Source organism: Stegostoma tigrinum, chromosome 35 (genome assembly GCF_030684315.1).
Source record: "Stegostoma tigrinum isolate sSteTig4 chromosome 35, sSteTig4.hap1, whole genome shotgun sequence".
In the NCBI taxonomy this organism is placed as follows: Eukaryota; Metazoa; Chordata; class Chondrichthyes; order Orectolobiformes; family Stegostomatidae; genus Stegostoma; species Stegostoma tigrinum.
In genome coordinates, this window is record NC_081388.1 from 5,972,312 (window position 1) to 5,999,411 (window position 27,100).

General features: G+C 48.2%; 1 protein-coding gene across 5 annotated transcripts in view; it reads left to right on the forward strand.

The window, feature by feature from the left end:
- gmip (GEM interacting protein) overlaps nucleotides 1-27,100 on the forward strand; it is a 103,535-nt gene that overhangs the window by 48,155 nt on the left and 28,280 nt on the right. For 4 of the 5 annotated variants that reach the window (XM_059639968.1, XM_059639970.1, XM_059639971.1 and 1 more), the window contains 7 exons: nucleotides 1,316-1,409; nucleotides 2,583-2,658; nucleotides 4,262-4,334; nucleotides 16,003-16,128; nucleotides 21,512-21,576; nucleotides 23,138-23,248; nucleotides 26,728-26,808. In XM_059639968.1, the coding sequence (XP_059495951.1) occupies nucleotides 1,316-1,409; nucleotides 2,583-2,658; nucleotides 4,262-4,334; nucleotides 16,003-16,128; nucleotides 21,512-21,576; nucleotides 23,138-23,248; nucleotides 26,728-26,808 (626 nt within the window). The remainder of the gene's footprint in view (nucleotides 1-1,315; nucleotides 1,410-2,582; nucleotides 2,659-4,261; nucleotides 4,335-16,002; nucleotides 16,129-21,511; nucleotides 21,577-23,137; nucleotides 23,249-26,727; nucleotides 26,809-27,100) is intronic. The other variant, XM_059639969.1, reaches the window with a different exon arrangement.

Here is a 27,100-nt window from a genome sequence, read left to right on the forward strand (position 1 = left end):
CCACACAAATTGTAGAGCCAGGGACTTAGAATCTGGCAACTGCATGAAGGAATATTTTTAAAAACGAGGCTTGAACTTGTGTCTTGGAGGCTGTAGTGTGATCATCTGGCCCTTAAATAAAAGGGGTAGGACATTGGTTGGACATGCCTCCTGGGTGAGTACTATGAAATTTGGAACAAATACTGAGAATGCTAGAGAAACTGAGCAGCTCGGACAGCATCCCTGGGGAAAGAAACAGAGTCTTGAGCCTTGTTTGACCTCTTCAGAACTGATTGAAATTTAGGATTTTACCCTGAAGACCAGACTTCCTGAGATCAGATCATATGGGCTGACCTGGGATCAGGGAAAGCGCCATCAACTCTTAAGTATTATGTACTTATAACAGTGGGGATGTGGACAATACTGGACCAGTCAAGTCTGTCATTCACGAGAAGGTGGGACTCCTTCCTAACCCTAACCCTAACCCTAATGACAACCGCTGGCCATGCTAGAGCCTTGCAGTCAATTGCCTGCTGTGGGGAGACCAGAGTGGGTCTGCTGAGCCGTTCCTTTGATGGAAAGATGCTGCTGAAATAGGTTTCTGCAGGTAATCGCAACCCTCGAATCCAGCTCACTATCGGGGGATTCAAATTTCACAGTCAGTGAGTTGCTAGCCTAGCACCATATAAGATTGTAACTTGAATTGCATTTAAAAACGTGCCTGATAGAAGGACTAGACCACTCAGCCCTGTAGCCTGCTTACCATTTCATAAGACGCCGCTGATCTTCTGCCTCAACTTCACTTGTATGTTTGCTTCCTTTATGCCTCGAAGTCCCCGACAGATCAAATATTTATCAGCTTCAGCCTTGAATATGTTCAATGATGGTCCGTCCATAACCTTCTGGGTAGAAAGTTTCAAAGATTCATGACCTTCTGCTTGAAGAAATTTCTCCTCCTCTCAGGCCTGAATGATTGTCTCTGAGAGCGTGTGCCCTTCTGCTCTCGATTCCCCAGCCACGGGAGAAAGAATCAAACCCCATCGTGGCCCTTATGTGTTCCGGTGAGATCAGCTATCATTCCGTTAAAATCCAGCTTCACTCAGTCTCTCCTCATGAGTCATCCCCATTACCTCAGGCACCCGGAGAGATAAAATAAATCACCTTCTCTGTTTTCTCTAGATAGTTGGATCTGGTGGGAATTCCCTCAGTTTCACTACCATCTCTTCAGGCTTCAGGCATATGAGGGCCTCAGGAAGAGAGAGATGAACAGGAAGTGGGGGGTGGGGAGAAAGAAAATCCTCAACGCTATCTGTAACAAATGTTGTTCTCCACACAGGTCTGAATGATCAAGGCGAAGGCAATGAAAAGCCGAAACGTTACAGTGAAATATTCCGGGAGCTGGATGCGCTAGAGATTTCCTTCGGAAACTCGTGAGTACCAGCCCATCGAATAGCCACCATTTGACAGCATAAGAAAAGGAGCAGGAATAGACCGTTCAGCCCATCGAATCTGCTGTGCCATTATGCTAATCTTGGGGCTTCAACTCTGCTTTCTCGCCCTCTCCCCATATCCTTTGATTCCCTGAAACACCAAGAATCTGTCTATCCCAATCCGAAACACCTACTACTCTAATCTGTCATCCCTCTTTGAAATTCTCATTGGGGTCGCCTGTCATTTTTTTACACTCCAGAGAATCTGGACCTAGTTGACTTGGCCCATCATCATAGGTCTGGCTCCAGGTTCCAACGTAATGATCCTCAGTGGACTGCCTCCAATCTGATGGGGTTGAGGTTAGGTTTCTTCCTGAAATGTGGAGACCACAACTGTGCTCAGTACTCTACATATGTCTCACTAAAGCCCTGTAGATGTGTAGCAACACTTCTTTTACTCGTTTTCCTAGTTTTTGTAGCCGCTGTCTGGAATTTGGCTACAATCTTCATGGCCATAAAACTGCAAAAGGAGTGTCAGCTGCTGTTGGAGTGGATTCAGCTCACAGTATCAAAGCTGTTCTGAAGCTACGCTGCTGGGTTAAATTATTACCCAAGTCCCTTTAAAAGTCAACAGTTAAGAGTGGAGATGTGACTCCAGTGGTTAAAGTCGCGAGTTGCTAATTCCTCTTCACCACCAACTTCCCCTAAACTAGACTGAGTCCTAAGTAATTGTGGGAAAGTTCTTAGTCTCCTGTAGCAGCGCCTCAAAAAAAAATTCTCCCAAAGTGGCTCTGCTTGGGTACCTGAGGTATTTTGTGAAGGTTTGGGAGGGGTGTGAAGGCCTTTGAGAAATGGAGAGGCCTTCAATTCAGTGGTTGGTGAAATGGTAGTGTTGCTCCAGTAAAACAGAGCAGCTACCAGTTCATGGGCTGTTTGTGCAGCGGCATTTGGGTGTCAGAGTGCAGTCCCTCGTGTGGTCATGTCCTGCAACATTTAAAACTAACAATTTAAAGGGGCCTTGCAGCTGACATAAAATCAGTCTGAGCTCCACAGCAGCTGCTCTGCTCCTGAGCTCGCAAACCCAAAATCCCGTCTTGTTGGGGATTGTAAGCGGGAGGAGGCCTAACCAGTAGGTTCTCCCTGAAATGCTCTCACTCTCCCTTCTCCCTATAGCACAGTCGACCTCTTCATGATGGAAACAGAGGACAGCTTCATTCCCACGGACCCATCTCCAGATGAAGAGATTGCGGTGAGTCCCAAGGGTTTTGTCAAAAAGGTGAAGAGGGTGAGATTGAGGAGGGAGGCAGAGGAACATGGAGTTGAACAGCAGGAGGAGGTGGGTGGGAGTTATGTGATCTGAGGAAGGGTAGTGGGGAGGCAGGACTGAGGGGTTTGGGAGTGCACCCAGGTCTCAGGTAGAGTGCAGATTCATCAGTGATATTGAGGCTAAAAAGGCTACATTGTGAGGACTAGAACTGAATTCTTGAGGCATTTAAAGCAATGAGGGGAGTCGGTAGGGCCTTTGGTGGGAGAAGATAACTTTCCCTCCTGGCAGACACAGAGTGTCTGGGACAATTGGGAGCTTGACCACAAAACTAGACCAAGACTGCTCAGAGGTGGTATTAGGAAGCCCCTTTGCACACTGAGGATAGCAGAAAGCTGGAGATCTACATGTTGGCCTCACTGCCTGTAGCACCCATTGCCTGTCAGCACCTCGGCCTGTAGTGCCCAATGCCTGTAAGTACACACTGCCTGTTGCATTTGGTCTAACAAATAATCATTGTGTGGGGAGGAAATGTTCCCATTAAACAGCCTTGCCCAACAAAAACAGGGCCTGAGGGAATAGGGGATTCGGGGTGATATGAAAATACACAGATGGAACTGACAATTGCATTCAGCTAAAACAAGCTCAGAAACACCCCGTAGAGGACTCAAACACTACCTGGTTCTGTCCCTCATCGTGATCCCAACACATCCCTCACACCTGCTTACTTCTTCAAGAAAAATAATTGCTCTGAATGTGAGTGGGTGGGTCGCCTGGCCATTTCAGAGGGCAGTTAAGAATTGACCACATTGCTGGGCCTGGAGTCACATGGAGATGTTAGATGAACCAGATGGGTTTTCTACAGCAACCAGTGATGGTTGTCATGGTCACCAGACACAAGCTTTATATTGCTGATTTAATAATTGGATTTATGGTGAGATTTCTCCCCAGTGTATCAGCCTGGGTCTCTGGTTATGAGGCTAATGACATTAGCACCCACTATTTCTCCTAAAGGAGTTCCCTTTAGCCCTCCCGCAGTGCCTCTCACCAGGGGGTCACATTGTGTTGCTGCTCCCCAGAGAGAGTCTGCCCTCAGAGGGGAAAAGTGCCACCAATGGTCACACTCAATGGCTAAAGGTTTCAGCCTTTCGCCCACATTGTGGGACTCTGGAAATTCTCCATTCCCACCACCCTGCACCCACCCCCGCACCCCCAAAATCCCGCTGTGCTCCCTGTTTCCCTTCCCCCACCTATTATCCCAACCCTTTGGAGCTGAGCACAAAACAACAGACTTGCCAGATTATAGATGCGAGGTGTCAGCGGCCCGTTGCCCTGAGTTAGATGATGTGACCTGAGCGTGTAGGGAAGGTTGCCAGGTTATTTGACAAATCTGGTTGGCCTTTTCCTCCCCGACGCTCAGTTTGAAGATACTGAGGCCAAGTCTCATCCCAGCTACTGCCATATCTGACAAACAGTTACTGAGCCCAGACCAGGGATAGGGTTAGGGTTATGCCTTGAGAGCCAAGTGGCTTTCTGATCTCGAGAGCAAGGCTTCAGGCAGCCATTCACACTCCCTCTGTTTTCTCAGCAGGTGAACGAGGATTTCTACTCGGAATGTCACCATGACTTGATCAAGGAGCAGGATGCATTCCAAACAAACGGTATGGAGCCTGTTTGGTTGATGGCTCATCCCGGCCAACACTGGCATGAAGGCATGGCTGACGTTTGGGGCTGCAGGCTCTGAACGTGGGAGCGAGATGAGTGTGGGGGTTGTTTCGTTATTCATTCTTGGAATGTAGGTGTTGCTGGCAAGGCCAGTATTTAAAGTCTACCTTCAACTTCCCTTGAACAGACTGTCTTAGAGTTGTACAGTCAGACAGCATGGAAGCACACCCTTCAGTCCAACCAGTCCGTGCGGATTATGCTCCCAAACTAAACTAGCCCCATTTGCCTGTGTTTGGCCCATATCCCGCTAAACGTTTTCTATTCATGTACCTGCCCAAATGTCTTTTAAAATGTTGTAACTCTACCTACATCCACCACTTCCTCTGGCAGCTCATTTCATACACGCACCACCCTCTGCATGAAAAAGTTGCCCCTCAGGTCCCTTTTAAATCTTTACTCTCTGACCCGAAGCTAAGTTTTGGATCCCCCTACCCTGGGGAAAAGACTCTGCTACTCACTTTATCTGAACCCCTCACGATTTTATAAGCCTCTATAAGGTCACCCCTCAACCTCATACACTCCAGTGAGTGAAGTCCCAATGTAGCCAGTCTCTCCAGTTCTGGTAACATTGTTGCAAATCTTTTCTGCACGCTTACAAATTTAGTAACATTCTTCCTATAGCAGGGTGACCAGAACCGTACACACGAGCCTGTCCAAAGATGTGCAGGTTAAGTGGATTGGGTTAAATTGCCCATAGTGTTCAGGGATGTGTAGACTAGGTGGATTATAGGGTCTGGGTGGGATGCACTAAGGGTCGGTGTGGAATTGTTGGGCCGAGGCGCCTGTTTCCACACTGTAGGGATTCTATGATTCTGTGATTCTAACACTCCAGTGTCCTGTACAACTACAACATGACCCAGCTCCTATACTCAGTGGAAACTGAGAGAATTGTAGATGCTGTAAATCAGAAACAAAAACAGAAATTGCTGGAAAGCTCAGCGGGTCTGACAGCATCTGTGGAGAGAAATCAGAGTTAATATCTCAGGTCTGACAGCACCTGTGGAGAGAAATCAGAGTTAATATCTCAGGTCTGGCAGCATCTGTGGAGAGAAATCAGAGTTAATATCTCAGGTCTGACAACATCTGTCGACAGAAATCAGAGTTAATATCTCAGGTCTGACAGCATCTGTGGAGAGAAATCAGAGTTAATATCTCAGGTCTGACAGCACCTGTGGAGAGAAATCAGAGTTAATATCTCAGGTCTGACAGCACCTGTGGAGAGAAATCAGATTTAATATCTCAGGTCTGACAGCATCTGTGGAGAGAAATCAGAGTTAATATCTCAGGTCTGGCAGCATCTGTGGAGAGAAATCAGAGTTAATATCTCAGATCTGACAGCACCTGTGGAGAGAAATCAGAGTTAATATCTCAGGTCTGACAGCATCTGTGGACAGAAATCAGAGTTAATATCTCAGGTCTGGCAGCACCTGTGGACAGAAATCAGAGTTAATATCTCAGGTCTGACAGCACCTGTGGAGAGAAATCAGAGTTAATATCTCAGGTCTGACAGCATCTGTGGACAGAAATCAGAGTTAATATCTCAGGTCTGACAGCATCTGTGGAGAGAAATCAGAGTTAATATCTCAGGTCTGACAGCATCTGTGGAGAGAAATCAGAGTTAATATCTCAGGTCTGGCAGCATCTGTGGAGAGAAATCAGAGTTAATATCTCAGATCTGACAGCACCTGTGGAGAGAAATCAGAGTTAATATCTCAGGTCTGGCAGCATCTGTGGAGAGAAATCAGAGTTAATATCTCAGGTCTGACAACATCTGTCGACAGAAATCAGAGTTAATATCTCAGGTCTGACAGCATCTGTGGAGAGAAATCAGAGTTAATATCTCAGGTCTGACAGCACCTGTGGAGAGAAATCAGAGTTAATATCTCAGGTCTGACAGCACCTGTGGAGAGAAATCAGATTTAATATCTCAGGTCTGACAGCATCTGTGGAGAGAAATCAGAGTTAATATCTCAGGTCTGACAGCATCTGTGGAGAGAAATCAGAGTTAATATCTCAGGTCTGACAGCATCTGTGGAGAGAAATCAGAGTTAATATCTCAGGTCTGACAGCATCTGTGGAGAGAAATCAGAGTTAATATCTCAGGTCTGGCAACATCTGTCGACAGAAATCAGAGTTAATATCTCAGGTCTGACAGCATCTGTGGAGAGAAATCAGAGTTAATATCTCAGGTCTGACAGCACCTGTGGAGAGAAATCAGAGTTAATATCTCAGGTCTGACAGCACCTGTGGAGAGAAATCAGATTTAATATCTCAGGTCTGACAGCATCTGTGGAGAGAAATCAGAGTTAATATCTCAGGTCTGACAGCATCTGTGGTGAGAAATCAGAGTTAATATCTCAGGTCTGACAGCATCTGTGGAGAGAAATCAGAGTTAATATCTCAGGTCTGACAGCATCTGTGGAGAGAAATCAGAGTTAATATCTCAGGTCTGGCAGCATCTGTGGACAAGAAATCAGAGTTAATATCTCAGGTCTGGCAGCATCTGTGGAGAGAAATCAGAGTTAATATCTCAGGTCTGGCAGCATCTGTGGAGAGAAATCAGAGTTAATATCTCAGGTCTGACAGCATCTGTGGACAAGAAATCAGAGTTAATATCTCAGGTCTGACAGCATCTGTGGAGAGAAATCAGAGTTAATATCTCAGGTCTGGCAGCATCTGTGGAGAGAAATCAGAGTTAATATCTCAGGTCTGACAGCATCTGTGGACAGAAATCAGAGTTAATATCTCAGGTCTGGCAGCATCTGTGGAGAGAAATCAGAGTTAATATCTCAGGTCTGACAGCATCTGTGGAGAGAAATCAGAGTTAATATCTCAGGTCTGACAGCACCTGTGGAGAGAAATCAGAGTTAATATCTCAGGTCTGACAGCATCTGTGGAGAGAAATCAGAGTTAATATCTCAGCTCGAGTGACCCTTCCTCAGAACAGAGACTTCTGAGGAAGGGTCGCTAGACCCGAAACGTTAACTCTGATTTCTGTCAACAGGTGCTGCCAGACCCGCTGAGCTTTTCCTACACTCAGTGGTCTGAGTAATGAAGGCAAGTGTGCCAAACGCCGCCTTTACTACCCTGTCTACCAGTGACACAACTTCCAATGAACTGTGTACCTGAACCCCTAGGTCTCTGATTGACGATACTCCCCAGGGCTCTACCATTAACTGTGTAAGTCCTGCCCTCCTTAGGGCCATTTCAGAGGGCAGCTTAAGTGTCAACCACATTGCTGTAGATCTGGAGTCGCAGGTAGGCCAGACTGGATAAGGATGGCAGATTTCCTAACCTTAAAATCGCTAGTGAACCAGTGGGGTTTTTACAATAATCAGTTATAGTTTATTTGCTTCATTTCTGAGGCTAGCTTGCAATCCTAGAATTTTTTGAAAATTGAATTTTAGTTGTATTAGCTCCTGGATAGGATTTGACCCCACGTTCGCAGACCATTGGCCTGAGCCTCTGTGTGACTGATTGAGCGATAATTCAACAATGTCCCCCAACCTTGTTCTCCCTGCCTCCTGGACAAAGGCTTGCCATTATGAAATGCAGCACTGAAAAGTATCTGTTCCTGACATGATACCCCAGTTGACTTCTTGAAGGTTGGGGTGAATTAATTGGATGGGAGGTAAATTGACCCAAATGTTTTGTGACTTATTTCTGTTGTTTTTCACCCAGTCCCAATCTGTGCCAGGCACAGGTTCAGTCATTATTATGTTGTTACCTCTCATTGTTTGTCCCTCCACTCTCACCAACCCTCACTAATTGGGCTCAATCTATTTTCTCTCTATTTTGCTATTTGCTACATTAGAACAACTTACAGTTGTATAGCACCTTCACAGTGATCATATGACCGAGGGCATTTCATAAGCGTGTTATCAAATGAAGTTTGACACTGGACTGCTCAAGGAGCCATTACATTCTAAGATGTGGTCAAGGATGTAAGTTTAAGAAGCATGTGCAAGGAGGAAAGCGAGCTGAGAGATGTCTGAGGACAGAGCTTGAGCCCTGGAAGCTGAATGGTCACTAACGCCGGAGCGAAGCAAATTGGAAATTTGCAAGAGATCAGAATTGTAGGTGTGCAGGGACTTCAGAGGTCTGTAAGGCTACAGCAATTCAGAGGAGCAAGATCACACAGAGATTTGAAAACAAGGATGTGAATTTTAACACTGTGGTGTTGTCAGACATGGAGCTGGTTAAGGTCAGTGAGCAGTGAGGGTGGTGATTGAAATGGATTTGGTGGAGGTTTGGACACAAGAAACTGACTTTCCCATGAGTTCCAGTTTGTGGAGGGCGAAACTATGAGCCTGGCCAGCTCAGTCCAAAGGGGACAGGGTAACAAAGGTGCGGATGCGGGTTTTAGCGGCTAGTCAGCTGAAGCAGGAGTAGTGTTACAGATGCGGAAAATGGGTGGCCCTGGTTATGGCGGGAATATGTTGTCAGAAGTTCAGCTCAGGGCCCAATACAAAACAAACATTTCCGAACAGCTGGCTTCATCCTCAGATAGTCACCGGGGTGAGGGATGGGGCGATGGTTAAGGAAGAGATTTTATGTGTGACTTTGGTCATACTAGTAACTAATTGTGGGGTGTTTCTGTTCATTCAGTCTCAGACCTTGGCCGTACAGTCTGACAATTTTGACTGGATGGAGGAGTCAAGAGAGATGGTGGTGAGCTAGGGCTGGATGTTGTCAGCATACATGTAGATGATACACCTGCAGATGAGAAACAGCAAGGGGATAAGGAAAGATCCTTGAGAAATTGCAACAGATAACAATGCAGGAGAGGCAAACGAAGCCCTGACAAATGATACTGTGACTGTAATTTAAGGTGGGAGCAGTCCCACCCTGCTAGATGACAGTGGGGAGACATTGCAGGGGGACAGTGTAAAGACTGCAGATACAGGCTGAGAAGACTGAGGAGGGACGAGTCACCTTTGTCACAGTCAATGCTTTACTGTAAGGACCTGTGAACATTGCAAACCTCTTACCCAGGGACTCAGCCCTCAGCTGTGAGCTTAAGAGTATCAGGCGAGGTGAAAAATGACCTTGGATTGAAACTGACCTGCTGTCCTGAATGAGCAACATATTTACCAACTGACCCAGAACACAGTACTGCTGTATCCATTTAAAGACTGTGGAGGGTCAGGAAAACAGACCAGAGAGTACCTTCATAACTTTGAACCCTGTTGTACATTTTGTTTTACTCTGCATCTCAGCCCGTGCTGTCCTTGTCCTGGGAATGTCTAATGGGGACAATGTAGAGGCAGCTTTACTTTCAGTTTAAAAGAGCAGAGGTCCCTTCTGTATCTAAAACTTGTGCTGCAAGTGTTGGATAGGACAATATAGCTGGAGCTCTATTCTTTACCTCAACTGTGTGTTACCTGCCCTGGGATAATTTGATGGCAACAGTGTAGAAAGAGCATTCCAATATCTGCTATTACCGTTCCGAAAGCCACATAGGATGTGGGTGGATGGGATGCCAGATAAGTGTAGAATAATAGCAACCAGAAACCAGACAGGAGATGCCAGTGATGTCTGCATTGGAGATCTGGCTGGCACCAGGATGAATGTGGTTTTCCTCATCAGCTAAAAACAATGTCACATAATATCAGGGAACAAAAATTTGATAAACAAATTTGAATCATCCGTCAAACAGTCACATCGTAGAATGACAGAGGCTCCTTTTGTGTTGTGCTTGATATGGGAACAGGCCTCGTCAAAGAGGTACTGACTCCAAACTGGACCATCTGGCTCTTCTGCATTTTTATTGAATGCTGCAAGCTTTCGGGAGGGGTTAGTGACACAGTATCTGCACTTAATCAGCACATGCCTGCTTCAGGCTGGATCCACTGTGCTGGCTTCATTATAAGCAGACACTATTCCTTTCATGAGCGTGTTGAAGATGGACTGGCAATAATAATGCTCATACACTGATGCTTTGTTTTGTGTTGGTCAGTGTGAGGATGTTATGCAGACTGGCTAAGAGGGTTTAGCTACCAAAGTGTACCTTTACTTCTTTGACACACTTTAATGAACTGGACCTGAGTGTAGCATCGTTTCAACATTTGCAGAAAGCACAAATCTTGGGAATGTTGACGGTGAAGATGATAATAGGGATCAAAAGGGTTCAAAACTCCCTTGAGGCTGGAATGGAGGTTTGGGGTTCCTGCACATGGTACAACATATTGACTTTTGAATGGTACTCCAAAAAATTAGGGGATAATAGATTGTATTACACATCCAAGAAAACCTCACTGGTTATATAACACGTTTGAGGTGTTTCGTAGTTGTGGAAAGCACTTTCTAAATGTAGGTCTTTCTTGCTGTTTTACCAAGAGCTAGTGAAATCTCGTGAAATATACAAATGTGTGGCAAATGCAGTTTAACACACTGAAGTGTGTGGGATTTAACATGATAGGATGTTTGAGTGGAGAAGTTGTAAAGTAACTGTATAAATGTACAGGAACAGAGAGACCTGGGGTTCACCGACACTGGGCATTAAGAGTTGAGTTCCTTGAAGTGAGTGGCACATTGAGGTCGGTCTGAACCAACTTATCAAAGTACATTGTAAATGGCGAGGAGTTCCGAACTCTGGACGAGCGAAGAGATTCCAAGGAAAATCCATTTGGTGTTTAGAACAAAGGACGTAAAATCACCTTTAGCTTGTTGGTATGCTTTACGCAAAGGGGAGTGGCAATTTTAAACACAACCTCCCAAAAACTACCGCGACATAAAAGTCGATTGAAAGTGTCAAAACTAAGTCTGTTGGATTTATTGTTTATTTTGGATTCCCAAGCCAAGGCAAGTTAAAATAGTATCAGAGATAATGGGAACTGCAGATGCTGGAGATTCCAAGATAATAAAATGTGAGGCTGGATGAACACAGCAGGCCAAGCAGCATCTCAGGAGCACAAAAGCTGACGTTTCGGGCCTAGACCCTTCATCAGAGAGGGGGATGGGGGGAGGGAACTGGAATAAATAGGGAGAGAGGGGGAGGCGGACCGAAGATGGAGAGTAAAGAAGATAGGTGGAGAGGGTGTAGGTGGGGAGGTAGGGAGGGGATAGGTCAGTCCAGGGAAGACGGACAGGTCAAGGAGGTGGGATGAGGTTAGTAGGTAGCTGGGGGTGCGGCTTGGGGTGGGAGGAAGGGATGGGTGAGAGGAAGAACCGGTTAGGGAGGCAGAGACAGGTTGGACTGGTTTTGGGATGCAGTGGGTGGGGGGGAAGAGCTGGGCTGGTTGTGTGGTGCAGTGGGGGGAGGGGATGAACTGGGCTGGTTTAGGGATGCAGTGGGGGAAGGGGAGATTTTGAAACTGGTGAAGTCCACATTGATACCATATGGCTGCAGGGTTCCCAGGCGGAATATGAGTTGCTGTTCCTGCAACCTTCGGGTGGCATCATTGTGGCAGTGCAGGAGGCCCATGATGGACATGTCATCAAGAGAATGGGAGGGGGAGTGGAAATGGTTTGCGACTGGGAGGTGCAGTTGTTTGTTGCGAACTGAGCGGAGGTGTTCTGCAAAGCGGTCCCCAAGCCTCCGCTTGGTTTCCCCAATGTAGAGAAAGCCGCACCGGGTACAGTGGATGCAGTATACCACATTGGCAGATGTGCAGGTGAACCTCTGCTTAATGTAGAATGTCATCTTGGGGCCTGGGATGGGGGTGAGGGAGGAGGTGTGGGGACAAGTGTAGCATTTCCTGCGGTTGCAGGGGAAGGTGCCGGGTGTGGTGGGGTTGGAGGGCAGTGTGGAGCGAACAAGGGAGTCACGGAGAGAGTGGTCTCTCCGGAAAGCAGACAGGGGTGGGGATGGAAAAATGTCTTGGGTGGTGGGGTCGGATTGTAAATGGCGGAAGTGTCGGAGGATAATGCGTTGTATCCGGAGGTTGGTAGGGTGGTGTGTGAGAACGAGGGGGATCCTCTTGGGGCGGTTGTGGCGGGGGCGGGGTGTGAGGGATGTGTCGCGGGAAATGCGGGAGACGCGGTCAAGGGCGTTCTCAATCACCGTGGGGGGAAAGTTGCGGTCCTTAAAGAACTTGGACATCTGGGATGTGCGGGAGTGGAATGTCTTATCGTGGGAGCAGATACGGCGGAGGCGGAGGAATTGGGAATAGGGGATGGAATTTTTGCAGGAGGGTGGGTGGGAGGAGGTGTATTCTAGGTAGCTGTGGGAGTCGGTGGGCTTGAAATGGACATCAGTTACAAGCTGGTTGCCTGAGATGGAGACTGAGAGGTCCAGGAAGGTGAGGGATGTGCTGGAGATGGCCCAGGTGAACTGAAGGTTGGGGTGGAAGGTGTTGGTGAAGTGGATGAACTGTTCGAGCTCCTCTGGGGAGCAAGAGGCGGCGCCGATGCAGTCATCAATGTACCGGAGGAAGAGGTGGGGTTTGGGGCCTGTGTAGGTGCGGAAGATGGACTGTTCCACGTAACCTACAAAGAGGCAGGCATAGCTGGGGCCCATGCGGGTGCCCATGGCCACCCCCTTAGTCTGTAGGAAGTGGGAGGAGTCAAAAGAGAAGTTGTTGAGTGTGAGGACGAGTTCCGCTAGGCGGATGAGAGTGTCGGTGGAGGGGGCCTGGTCGGGCCTGCGGGACAGGAAGAAGCGGAGGGCCTTGAGGCCATCTCCATGCGGAATGCAGGTGTACAGGGACTGGACGTCCATGGTGAATATGAGGTGTTGGGGGCCAGGGAATTGGAAGTCCTGGAGGAGGTGGAGGGCGTGGGTGGTGTCACGGACATAGGTGGGGAGTTCCTGGACCAAAGGGGAGAAAATGGAGTCCAGATAGGTGGAGATGAGTTCGGTGGGGCAGGAGCAGGCTCCCCACCTATGTCCGTGACACCACCCACGCCCTCCACCTCCTCCAGGACTTCCAATTCCCTGGCCCCCAACACCTCATATTCACCATGGACGTCCAGTCCCTGTACACCTGCATTCCGCATGGAGATGGCCTCAAGGCCCTCCGCTTCTTCCTGTCCCGCAGGCCCGACCAGGCCCCCTCCACCGACACTCTCATCCGCCTAGCGGAACTCGTCCTCACACTCAACAACTTCTCTTTTGACTCCTCCCACTTCCTACAGACTAAGGGGGTGGCCATGGGCACCCGCATGGGCCCCAGCTATGCCTGCCTCTTTGTAGGTTACGTGGAACAGTCCATCTTCCGCACCTACACAGGCCCCAAACCCCACCTCTTCCTCCGGTACATTGATGACTGCATCGGCGCCGCCTCTTGCTCCCCAGAGGAGCTCGAACAGTTCATCCACTTCACCAACACCTTCCACCCCAACCTTCAGTTCACCTGGGCCATCTCCAGCACATCCCTCACCTTCCTGGACCTCTCAGTCTCCATCTCAGGCAACCAGCTTGTAACTGATGTCCATTTCAAGCCCACCGACTCCCACAGCTACCTAGAATACACCTCCTCCCACCCACCCTCCTGCAAAAATTCCATCCCCTATTCCCAATTCCTCCGCCTCCGCCGCATCTGCTCCCACGATAAGACATTCCACTCCCGCACATCCCAGATGTCCAAGTTCTTTAAGGACCGCAACTTTCCCCCCACGGTGATTGAGAACGCCCTTGACCGCGTCTCCCGCATTTCCCGCGACACATCCCTCACACCCCGCCCCCGCCACAACCGCCCCAAGAGGATCCCCCTCGTTCTCACACACCACCCTACCAACCTCCGGATACAACGCATTATCCTCCGACACTTCCGCCATTTACAATCCGACCCCACCACCCAAGACATTTTTCCATCCCCACCCCTGTCTGCTTTCCGGAGAGACCACTCTCTCCGTGACTCCCTTGTTCGCTCCACACTGCCCTCCAACCCCACCACACCCGGCACCTTCCCCTGCAACCGCAGGAAATGCTACACTTGTCCCCACACCTCCTCCCTCACCCCCATCCCAGGCCCCAAGATGACATTCCACATTAAGCAGAGGTTCACCTGCACATCTGCCAATGTGGTATACTGCATCCACTGTACCCGGTGCGGCTTTCTCTACATTGGGGAAACCAAGCGGAGGCTTGGGGACCGCTTTGCAGAACACCTCCGCTCAGTTCGCAACAAACAACTGCACCTCCCAGTCGCAAACCATTTCCACTCCCCCTCCCATTCTCTTGATGACATGTCCATCATGGGCCTCCTGCACTGCCACAATGATGCCACCCGAAGGTTGCAGGAACAGCAACTCATATTCCGCCTGGGAACCCTGCAGCCATATGGTATCAATGTGGACTTCACCAGTTTCAAAATCTCCCCTTCCCCTACTGCATCCCTAAATCAGCCCAGTTCATCCCCTCCCCCCACTGCACCACACAACCAGCCCAGCTCTTCCCCCCCACCCACTGCATCCCAAAACCAGTCCAACCTGTCTCTGCCTCCCTAACCGGTTCTTCCTCTCACCCATCCCTTCCTCCCACCCCAAGCCGCACCCCCAGCTACCTACTAACCTCATCCCACCTCCTTGACCTGTCCGTCTTCCCTGGACTGACCTATCCCCTCCCTACCTCCCCACCTACACCCTCTCCACCTATCTTCTTTACTCTCCATCTTCGGTCCGCCTCCCCCTCTCTCCCTATTTATTCCAGTTCCCTCCCCCCATCCCGCTCTCTGATGAAGGGTCTAGGCCCGAAACGTCAGCTTTTGTGCTCCTGAGATGCTGCTTGGCCTGCTGTGTTCATCCAGCCTCACATTTTATTACCAAGGCAAGTTAATGCAGGTAATCTGGGAGCTGGCTGAATAGTAATTCAGGCCCTGGGCTCCATTCATGCTCCTGTGTTTTTTGTCAAATAAGCACAAGATATGACTGACTTAATAAGCAAAGGAATTGGATACAAAGGCAAGGCCAGGTTCCAAAGAGCCATCCTTGACTCTGTTTCTGCCTCCACAGATGCTGCCAGACCTGCTGAGTTCCTCCAGTGTCTCTGTTTTTATAGCAGTTATACTAAAGCTGAAGTGGAGGTACTGGTGTTGGACAAAGTCAGAAATCACATGACACCAGGTTGTATTCCGACAGGTTTATTTGAAATCACAAGCTTTCGGAGTGTTGCTCCTTTGTCAGGTGAACATTGGAAGGAGCAGCTCTTGGAAAGCTTGTCACTTTAAATAAATCTATTGGACTAAACCCAGTTCGATTGATCGAGGCCTGATTAGTCCAGTGAGTATGATGGCTGGAGTGTAAAGCAGAATAAGCTTTAATGTTTTAGGTTCAAACCCTGTATCCGCTGACATGGGTCTTGTGACCACCCTTCCCAGTAGAGTAAAGCATACTCTTACTAACTCTCAGACACTGAGGAAACTACACGGAGAGAGAGGCCAGTTGGAATAGTGTGTCCAGATCTGAGCTCCACACTTCACTCTCTCCCCACATACAATCTCCCATCCTTGCTGATTTCTTCGTCACTGACAGTCCATATGTGTCTCAGTACGTTTTGCTGACAGCCTGCTAGATAATCCCCTCCTTAGCATCCTTTGTCTGACAGTCATCCAGACGTTGCTATTTAATGCTTGTTAATCTCCTGCGTTTGGGGCACTGGGTGTAATGGGCCACATGCAGAATCCAGCCTCATGATCCTGTCTCTCTTCACTCACTCTACAGTGGAAGACGCCGATGAAATGCTGATGAAGTGTGAAGGAGGTGTCGAATCAGCCCTTCTATATGCCAAACTTTGGGCCAAATACACAAAGGAACTGCTGTCGTGGATGGAGAAGCGGATCTCTGTGGGTGAGTAGAGGGATGTGAAGGTGCTGTGCTACTGAAATGTACAGTACTGATGGGGACAGGTCTGTCGCTGTTTAACACTGGGGTACTGTACCGGTGGGGACAGGTCTGTCACTGTATAACACTGGGGTACGGTATTGATGGGGACAGGTCTGTCGCTGTATAACACTGGGATACAGTACTGGTGGGGACAGGTCTGTCGCTGTGTAACACTGGGGTACGGTACTGATGGGGACAGGTCTGTCGCTGTATAATGCTGGGGTACTGTACCGGTGGGGACAGGTCTGTCACTGTATAACACTGGGGTACGGTATTGATGGGGACAGGTCTGTCGCTGTATAACACTGGGATACAGTACTGGTGGGGACAGATCTGTCGCTGTGTAACACTGGGGTACAGTATTGGTGGGGACAGGTCTGTCGCTGTATAACACCGGGGTACGGTACCGGTGGAGACACGTCTGTCGCTGTATGACACTGGGGTACGGTACTGATGGGGACAGGTCTGTCGCTGTATAATGCTGGGGTACAGTACTGGTGGGGACAGGTCTGTCGCTGTATAACACTGGGGTACAGTACTGGTGGGGACAGGTCTGTGGCGGTATAACACTGGAGTACGGTACTGTTGGGGACAGCTCTGTGGCTGTATAACGCTGGGGTACTGTACCGGTGGGGACAGGTCTGTCACTGTATAACGCTGGGATACAGTACTGGTGGGGACAGGTCTGTCACTGTGTAACACTGGGGTACAGTACTGATGGGAACAGGTCTGTCACTCTATAACACTGGGGTACAGTACTGGTGGGGACAGGTCTGTGGCTGTATAACACTGGGGTACGGTACTGGTGGGGTCAGGTCTGTCACTGTATAACACTGGGGTACAGTACTGGTGGGGACAGGTCTGTCACTGTATAACACTGGGGTACGGTACTGGTGGGGACAGGTCTGTGGCTGTATAACACTGGGGTACGGTACTGGTGGGGACAGGTCTGTCGCTGTGTAACACTGGGGTACTGTACTGGTGGGGTACAGTACCGGTGGGGACAGGTCTGTGGCTGTATAACACTGGGGTATGGTACTGATGGGGACAGGTCTGTCGCTGTATAACACTGGGATACAGTACTGGTGGGGACAGGTCTGTCGCTGTGTAACACTGTGATACAGTACGGGCAGGGACAGGTCTGTCGCTGTATAACACTGGGGTACAGTACTGGTGGGGACAGGTCTGTCACTGTATAACACTGGGGTACGGTACTGGTGGGGACAGGTCTGTCGCTGTGTAACACTGTGATACAGTACGGGCAGGGACAGGTCTGTCGCTGTATAACACTGGGGTACAGTACTGGTGGGGACAGGTCTGTGGCTGTATAACACTGGGGTATGGTACTGGTGGGGACAGGTCTGTCGCTGAGTAACACTGGGGTACAGTACTGGCAGGGACATGTCTGTCACTGTATAACACTGGGGTACGGTACCGGTGGGGACAGGTCTGTTGCTGTATAACACTGGGGAACTGTACTGGTGGGGTACTGCACTGGTGGGGACAGGCCTGTGGCTGTATAACACTGGGGTACTGCACTGGTGGGGACAGTTCTGTGGCTGTATAACACTGGGATACAGTGCTGGTGGGGACAGGTCTGTCACTGTATAACACTGGGGTACAGTACTGGTGGGAACAGGCCTGTCACTGTATAACACTGGGGTACAGTACCGGTGGGGACAGGTCTGTCGCTGTATAACACTGGCATACAGTACTGGGTGGGGACAGGTCTGTCACTGTATAACACTGGGGTACTGTACTGGTGGGGTACAGTACCGGTGGGGACAGGTCTGTGGCTGTATAACACTGGGGTACTGCACTGGTGGGGACAGTTCTGTGGCTGTATAACACTGGGATACAGTGCTGGTGGGGACAGGTCTGTCGCTGTATAACACTGGGGTGCAGTACTGATGGGGACAGGTCTGTTGCTGTATAACACTGGGGTACAGTACTGGTGGGGACAGGCCTGTGGCTGTATAATACTGGGGTGCAGTATTGGTGCGGACAGGTCTGTTGCTGTATAACACTGGGGTACAGTACTGGTGGGGACAGGTCTGTCGCTGTATAACACTGGGGTACAGTACTGATGGGGACAGGCCTGTCACTGTATAACACTGGCGTACAGTACTGGTGGAGACAGATCTGTGAGTGTATAACACTGGGGTACTGTACTGGTGGGGACAGGTCTGTCAGTGTATAACACTGGGGTACTGTACAGGTGGGGACAGGTCTGTCAGTGTATAACACTGGGGTACTGTACAGGTGGGGACAGGTCTGTTAGTGTATAACACTGGGGTACAGTACTGGTGGGGACAGGTCTGTCACTGTATAACACTGGGGTACAGTACTGGTGGGGACAGGTCTGTCACTGTATAACACGGATACAGTACAACCGCAGGAAATGCTACACTTGTCCCCACACCTCCTCCCTCACCCCCATCCCAGGCCCCAAGATGACATTCCACATTAAGCAGAGGTTCACCTGCACATCTGCCAATGTGGTATACTGCATCCACTGTACCCGGTGCGGCTTTCTCTACATTGGGGAAACCAAGCGGAGGCTTGGGGACCGCTTTGCAGAACACCTCCGCTCAGTTCGCAACAAACAACTGCACCTCCCAGTCGCAAACCATTTCCACTCCCCCTCCCATTCTCTTGATGACATGTCCATCATGGGCCTCCTGCACTGCCACAATGATGCCACCCGAAGGTTGCAGGAACAGCAACTCATATTCCGCCTGGGAACCCTGCAGCCATATGGTATCAATGTGGACTTCACCAGTTTCAAAATCTCCCCTTCCCCCACTGCATCCCTAAACCAGCCCAGTTCATCCCCTCCCCCCACTGCACCACACAACCAGCCCAGCTCTTCCCCCCCACCCACTGCATCCCAAAACCAGTCCAACCTGTCTCTGCCTCCCTAACCGGTTCTTCCTCTCACCCATCCCTTCCTCCCACCCCAAGCCGCACCCCCAGCTACCTACTAACCTCATCCCACCTCCTTGACCTGTCCGTCTTCCCTGGACTGACCTATCCCCTCCCTACCTCCCCACCTACACCCTCTCCACCTATCTTCTTTACTCTCCATCTTCGGTCCGCCTCCCCCTCTCTCCCTATTTATTCCAGTTCCCTCCCCCCATCCCCCTCTCTGATGAAGGGTCTAGGCCCGAAACGTCAGCTTTTGTGCTCCTGAGATGCTGCTTGGCCTGCTGTGTTCATCCAGCCTCACATTATTATCTTGGAGTCTCCAGCATCTGCAGTTCCCATTATCACGGATACAGTACTGGTGGGGACAGGTCTGTCACTCTATAACACTGGGGTACAGTACTGGTGGGGACAGGCCTGTCACTGTATAACACTGGGGTACAGTACTGGTGGGGACAGATCTGTCAGTGTATAACACTGGTGTACTGTACTGGTGGGGTTCAGTACCGGTGGGGACAGGTCTGTCGCTGTATAACACTGGGGTACAGTACTGGTGGGGACAGACCTGTCACTGTATAACACTGGGGTACAGTACTGGTGGGGACAGGCCTGTCACTGTATAACACTGGGGTACAGTACTGGTGGGGACAGGTCTGTCGCTGTATAACACTGGCATACAGTACTGGGTGGGGACAGGTCTGTCACTGTATAACACTGGGGTACTGTACTGGTGGGGTACAGTACCAGTGGGGACAGGTCTGTGGCTGTATAACACTGGGGTACTGCACTGGTGGGGACAGTTCTGTGGCTGTATAACACTGGGATACAGTGCCGGTGGGGACAGGTCTGTCGCTGTATAACACTGGGGTACAGTACTGATGGGGAAAGGTCTGTCGCTGTATAACACTGGGGTACAGTACTGGTGGGGACAGGCCTGTCACTGTATAACACTGGGGTACAGTACTGCTGGGGACAGGTCTGTCGCTGTATAACACTGGGGTACAGTACTGGCAGGGACAGATCTGTCACTGTATAACACTGGGGTACAGTACTGGTGGGGACAGGTCTGTCACTGTATAACACTGGGGTACTGTACCGGTGGGGACAGGTCTGTCGCTGTGTAACACTGGGGTACAGTACTGGCAGGGACAGGTCTGTGGCTGTATAATACTGGGGTACAGTATTGGTGCGGACAGGTCTGTCGCTGTATATCACTGGGGTACAGTACTGATGGGGACAGGTCTGTCACTGTATAACACTGGCGTACAGTACTGGTGGGGACAGGCCTGTGACTGTATAACACTGGGGTACTGTACTGGTGGGGACAGGTCTGACACTCTATAACACTGGGGTACAGTACTGGTGGGGACAGGCCTGTCACTGTATAACACTGGGGTACAGTACTGGTGGGGACAGGTCTGTCGCTGTGTAACACTGGGGTACAGTACTGGTGGGGACAGGTCTGTCGCTGTGTAACACTGGGGTACAGTACTGGTGGGGACAGGCCTGTCACTGTATAACACTGGGGTACAGTACTGGTGGGGACAGATCTGTCAGTGTATAACACTGGTGTACTGTACTGGTGGGGTACAGTACCGGTGGGGACAGGTCTGTCGCTGTATAACACTGGCATACAGTACTGGGTGGGGACAGGTCTGTCACTGTATAACACTGGGGTACTGTACTGGTGGGGTTCAGTACTGGTGGGGACAGGTCTGTCAGTGTATGACACTTGGGTACAGTCTGGTAAGGGCAGATCTGTTACTGTACAACTCTGGGAAATAAGTGACGTACAAAAGATTAATGTAGACGCTAAAATATCAAAAGTTTAAAAATTAAAATTATGTAGAATTTTATTGAAAATGAAGGTTGACATGCTACAGTTATGAACTTCTATTTAGTGCATATTTACAGCAATAATTGTAAATTTAGTTTGCAGTTCAAAATCCAGCTACATACCAATCAGCAAATTGATACTTGTTCGAAATGGTTTGCAGTGAGACTAAACGGGTAAAAGAATACAGTCTGATCAGTTCAGTGATTGACTGTTCTGTGTGGGTCAATCACCTGATGTTTTTGACTGGAAGCTTGGTAAATATGTGAGGAGGAAGTGTTACAATGATCTCTGGCAACACTGGAGGTGACTGATATGGTGCTAATTTTGGCATAGAGCAGAACTGCCAAATAGCCTATCGCTGTCCTGTAGGTTTAATATATAGGTGAGTCTGTCACTGGATGCCTTTATTACATTGTATCTTAAGCAGGCTCTTCATATATTGATGGTTACCATAGCTATCTACCCTCTTATATGTTCTTTCAACATGCTCCATCACTGTTCTCTCCCCATAAACAAACTCCTGAACAGATACGGGCAGAAATGTCTTTGGGTAACGTAATCCTTTTGACTCTCCTCGTTCTGCAGAAATTGAATTCTCGAAGAACATGGTTCGGATGGCCGAAATGACCAAGAATTCAATCAACCAAGAGGTAAAGGATGTTCCATAATCCAACATTCCTCCTTCATTTGCACCAAGGATAAGAGAACTGAGCCTTTAGTTTCAACATAATAAAATGTGAGGCTGGATGAACACAGCAGGCCAAGCAGCATCTCAGGAGCACAAAAGCTGACGTTTCGGGCCTAGACCCTTCATCAGAGATGCTGCTTGGCCTGCTGTGTTCATCCAGCCTCACATTTTATTATCTTGGAATTCTCCAGCATCTGCAGTTCCCATTATCTCTGATACCCCTTTAGTTTCAACACTGTCTTTTGGAGAATCTTGCTGTGTCACAGAGTGCCATACCTGAATAACTAAACTTCAAAACTGAATACACTGGACATTTAGAACTGCCTGAAAGCTCTCTCTGGGCAACAGCAGGCCCGCAGTGGGAAACTCCTCATCATCTTTGAGCTTGGATTTGAATGTGAAGGCCACATTGAGCCATTGTAGAAGAGGGTACTGTCCCAGTCCAACAAAACTGCTTGATAATAGCGTGTACTATCATCCAACATTTTCTTCCCCTTTACTCTTCCATTGGATGTAGGCTTCACTGGCAAGGCCAGCAATTGTTGCCTATCCCTCATTGCCCTTGAACTGAGTGGCTTGCTAGGGCCATTTCAGAGGTCAGTTAAGGATCAACCACATTGCTGTGTGAGAAGGACAGCACATTTCTTTCCATAAAGGACATTAGTGAGCTTGTGGGATTTCATGATGATAGATCCATAGAATCCATACAGTTTGGAAACAGGCCATTTGGCCCAACAGGTCCACAACGACTCTCTGAAGAGCATCCCAACCAGACCCGCCACCCTACCCTACCCCTGCATTTCCCATGGCTCACCCACATAACCTTTACATCCCTGGACACTACGGGTAATTTAGCATGGCCAATCCACTCTAACCTGCACATATTGGACTGTGGGAGGATACCGGAGCACCCGGAGGAAACCCACGCAGACACAGGAAGAATGTGCAAACTCCACACAGACAGTTACTTAAAGCTAGAACTGAACCTGGGTCCCTGGTGCTGTGGGGCTGCAGTGTTAACCACTGGGCCACCGTGCCGTCCCAAAAGATAATAGTTGTCACGGTCACCATTACTGAAGAAGTTTTATATCACAGATTTATTAATTAAATTTTAGCTTGCGACAACTGAGATTTGATCCCACATCCCTGGAGCATTAGCCTAGGCCTCCTGATTACTTGTTCAGTATCACAACTACTGTACTACCATCTCCCTCTAACTGCATTGAAGGGGCAGCCCGTGGACTAGGGATTGCCACATCACCTTCTGACAGTAGTCACGGGGTGGCAGATTTGGCTTGTGTCAGGGAATCATTGCTGAATCAAGTCCCACCTCATAGCTACATTGGAGAGGGGGCCTTACTCAACCAAGCTTGGCCTTTCTATGATAAAATGGAGCAAATTCCATGAGAACTGGCAGTTTGTGTTTTGGTCTGATCGCAATTCTGTGTTAAATCAAAAACTCTGGATTTGTGGGGAGCGATGACAATGCTTATAGATAATGCATCATCTCTTTGTTTTGACAGAAATTCATGCCTTTCCAGTACATTTATATGATGGCTCTGCAGCATGACATCCAACACAGTCAGAGGACAATTAAATCCAGGAATTCACTGCAGCACAATAAATATATGCAGGTGAGGGCTGTGGTGAATAACTTCACTTGTACTTTGCAATGTTAGGGCAGCTGCTCTTGTGTTGATTTGTCCAAAGCTAGTATTCACAGCTGGATATGGCCCAAACATTCCACACTGGTGTTTATGCTCCACATGAGCTCCTCTCCATTCAACCCCACAAGTATTTCCTTCTGTTCCTTTCTTCCTGCTCATTGGATCTAGCTTCCCTATAATTCCATCATGCAATTTGCCTCATCCTCCTCGTGGTACTGAGTTCCACATCCTAATCACATCTCTGAGCAAAACTGAGAGTCCTGCATTCCTCGCTGAATTGTTAGTGAGATCTTATAGTCGTGACTTCTAAATTTGGACTTGCGTCCTCACAAGCCAAAACGTATACCCTAAGTCCCTATCAAACCCCTTCCTAATCTTCCCAACCTGTTCGACCATGCTTCTGTTTCTGAGTCCAAATGAAGTAATTCAGTAATGAAAAGATACCCTTTGGTGAGACAGTTCTTGAGTAATTTGATATGTGATGTGTGGTGTCCTAGGGAGGAACAGGTGAGTTTGGATCTCTGGTTCCCATAGCACAGTGGTGACTTTAACGTTGGCTGGGTCTGGTATACACAGCAGTGAGGTGGTAGAGGAGGGGTGGCAGTGAAATATCGTTGATGATGAGTCAGTTCAGGACTGTTGGACTCCATTTAAGCTAAATCATTGAGTCACAGAGTCATACAGCACAGAAACAGACCCTTCAGTCCAACTTGTCAGTGCCAATCAAATATCCCAATCTGATCGAGTCCCACTTGCCAGCATTTGGTCCATATCCCTCTAAACCCTTCCTATTCATGTACCCATGCTGATCCCTTTTAAATGTCATAATTGTACCGGCCTCCAACACTTCCTCTGGCAGCTCATTCCATACTCACACCACCCTCTGTGAGAGAAGGTTGCCCCTTAGGTCCTTTTTAAATCTTACCCCTCTCAGCTTAAACCTATGCCCCTCTAGTTTTGGACTCACTCGCTCTGGGGAAAAGACCTTGGCTATTCGCCCTATCCATACCCCTAATGATTTTATCAACCTCTGTAAGGTCACCCCTCCAACGTTCCAGGGAAAATACCCTCAGCGCGTTCAATCTCTCTATATCTTTCTATTTTTTTTTCTTATTCTTAAAACCATTCGAAATGGTGCGTGACAGTGGTGGCACTGTACTGTTTTTCTCACTGTAAAATACACATGACAAAAAGATCATTCATTCACTCATTCATTCGTTCAATTAGTGAGTTTCAAAAAGGAATTGGATAAGCACCTGAAAGGAAATAAAAATCTTGTAGGGCTGTGGTGAAAAAGCAGGGCGGTGGGGGTGGAGAGTTCAGTATATGATAATTTTATTTTCTAGACTAATTGATAGAGATTGACACTATGGTTAGTTCACGACCCCATAGTTATTGTCATAATGTGACTACAAGAATGATAGAAGGTGAACTGGATTAAGCCTGCCCTTTTTCCATCTGGAAATTCTTATATTCCCCTACCTCCTTGGGCAGCTAACTGCGGGGACAGCAGAACAGTGCAACAGAATAATTAATAGTGTAGAGCCTCTTGTGCTTTTGTGCGTGATTATGAATAGAAAACACTGAAGAAACACAGTAGGTCTAGCAACATCCGTAGAAAGAGGAACTAGAACTAACCTTTTGAGTCCAGTATGACACTTCTTCTAATTCTCTTTTTTCCCAAAGCAGAGTCACTACAGGAGGCCAGTAAGCTGGTAAATCACTGGTGCTGACTGACCTATCGAGGTTAAGGGCCAAAGTCCACAGTAACACCAAGGAGTAACAGCAGCATACAGTTGTAGAGACATAGCTCTGTACAGGATGGGAATAGACCCTTCAGTCCAACTCATCCATGCCAGCCAGATATCCTAAATTAATCCAGCCCTATTTTCCAGCATTTGGCCCATATCCCTCCAAACCCTTCCTATACCTGTACCCATCCAGATGCCTTTTTAATTGTACCAGCCTCCACCACTTCCTCTGGCAGCCCATTCCACACACACACCACCCTCCGCATGAAGTTGTCCCTTTAGGTCCCTTTTAAATCTCTCTCCTCTCACCCTAAACCCATGCCCTCTAGCTTTGGACTCCCCCATCCCAAGGAAAAGACCTTGGCTGGTCACCCTATCCATGCCCATCATGAGTTTATAAACCTCTATAAGGTCACCCCTCAACTCCGACTCTCCAGGGAAAATAGCCCCAACATTTTCAGCCCCTCCCTATAGCTCAACCCCTCCAATCCCGGCAACATCCTTGTAAAATTTTTCTGATCCCTTTCAAGTTTAACAACATCTTTCGTATAGCAGGGAGACCTGAACTGAACGCAGTATTCCACACACGGTCTAATCAATGTCCTATACAGCCGCAAAATGACATTACAACTCCTATACTCAGTGCAAGTGTACCAAATAAGCAGCAGGGAAAATGTAGGGAAAGATTATAGGTCACACAGTTATAGGTTAGGGGTTACCTTGTAGGGAAAGGTTGGACAGCCTAGCCTCGTATTATAAGGCCATAAGATATGGAAGCAGAAGTAGGCCATTCCGCCCATTAAATCCTCCCTGCTATTCAATGAGATAATGTTAGACCTGATAATCCTCAAGTACACTTTCCTGCCCTTGCCCCATAACCCTTGATGCTCTTACTGACTCAAATTCCGTCCATATTCACCAAAAATATACTTAATGGGGTACAAGTTTGGAAGATTGAGATGTGATCTTATTAAGACCTACAAGATCCTGAGGGGCACTTGAGAGAATGGATATTGAATGCATGTCTTCCCTTGCAGGAGAAACTAGAACCATGTTTTGAACATAGAACAGTACAGTACAGGCCCTTCAGCCCACAATGTTGTGCCGAACTTTTACCTGAAACCTAAAGTCTGTCTAACCTCCCACCACTACCTTATACTATCATCCATAATAGACATGGGTATTAAATGGGTAACATTTTTTTAATGGTGTCCCCTAGTTCTAGTCCCTCCCACTCACAGCCCTCTGTGAGTGAAAACTTTCTGCTCATTCCCTTCTTAATTGGGAGATTTCTTATTTTACAACTGAGAATATTTTTCCTGTCAACAGTTGCAAGTTGGGGTGTGGGGTCATTGGTTAGCAATGAAGAGATCTTGACTTATTCTGGGACACTGAGAGCTATGAGGAGTTTCATAGATGGCACCAACACGAATTTGGTCAGCATTTCACAGGTTTGAACAGCACTGGGCCGACCATAGAATGATGACAACACACGATTGATGCCATTTGACCCATCATTGCTCCACAAGGGCATTTTACCCACTCCCTAGCTTTTTATTCTGATGTGATCCAGATAATGATCCAGTTCTTAACCGGTCTTTGAGTTCACCCCAGGACTAGCCACTGGCTCCTTGAGGAAAATACGCTGTTTCTTTTCCTATATAAAAAGATTTTCCTTTATTTTCCTGTCCACAGCCTCTGATGTTGAGAAGAAACGAACTGGAGAAACAGCGGCGGGAGTTCAAGGAGCAGTGGCAGAGGGAGCAACGTAAAATGGTAGGTGAAACGCTTGTCACAGCTCACTGGAGACAGTGCACTGGAAATCGAGCCCTGCTGTTCCCAGAGTGGTGACAAAAATTAAAGATTTTATAAATTATGCAAAGTTCCAAAGTTTACCTGACTTTCAGAATCAGAAATCTTTCAGAAAGCACAGACTAGGTGTCTGAGCAAGAAATACTACATATTACAGATAATTAGAGCTAGCTACAGGTAAACAGTTATAAACTGTCAACATTTAACCCTACTAATTAAAACTTTAATCCTGCTATGAACTCCTCCTTACACACAG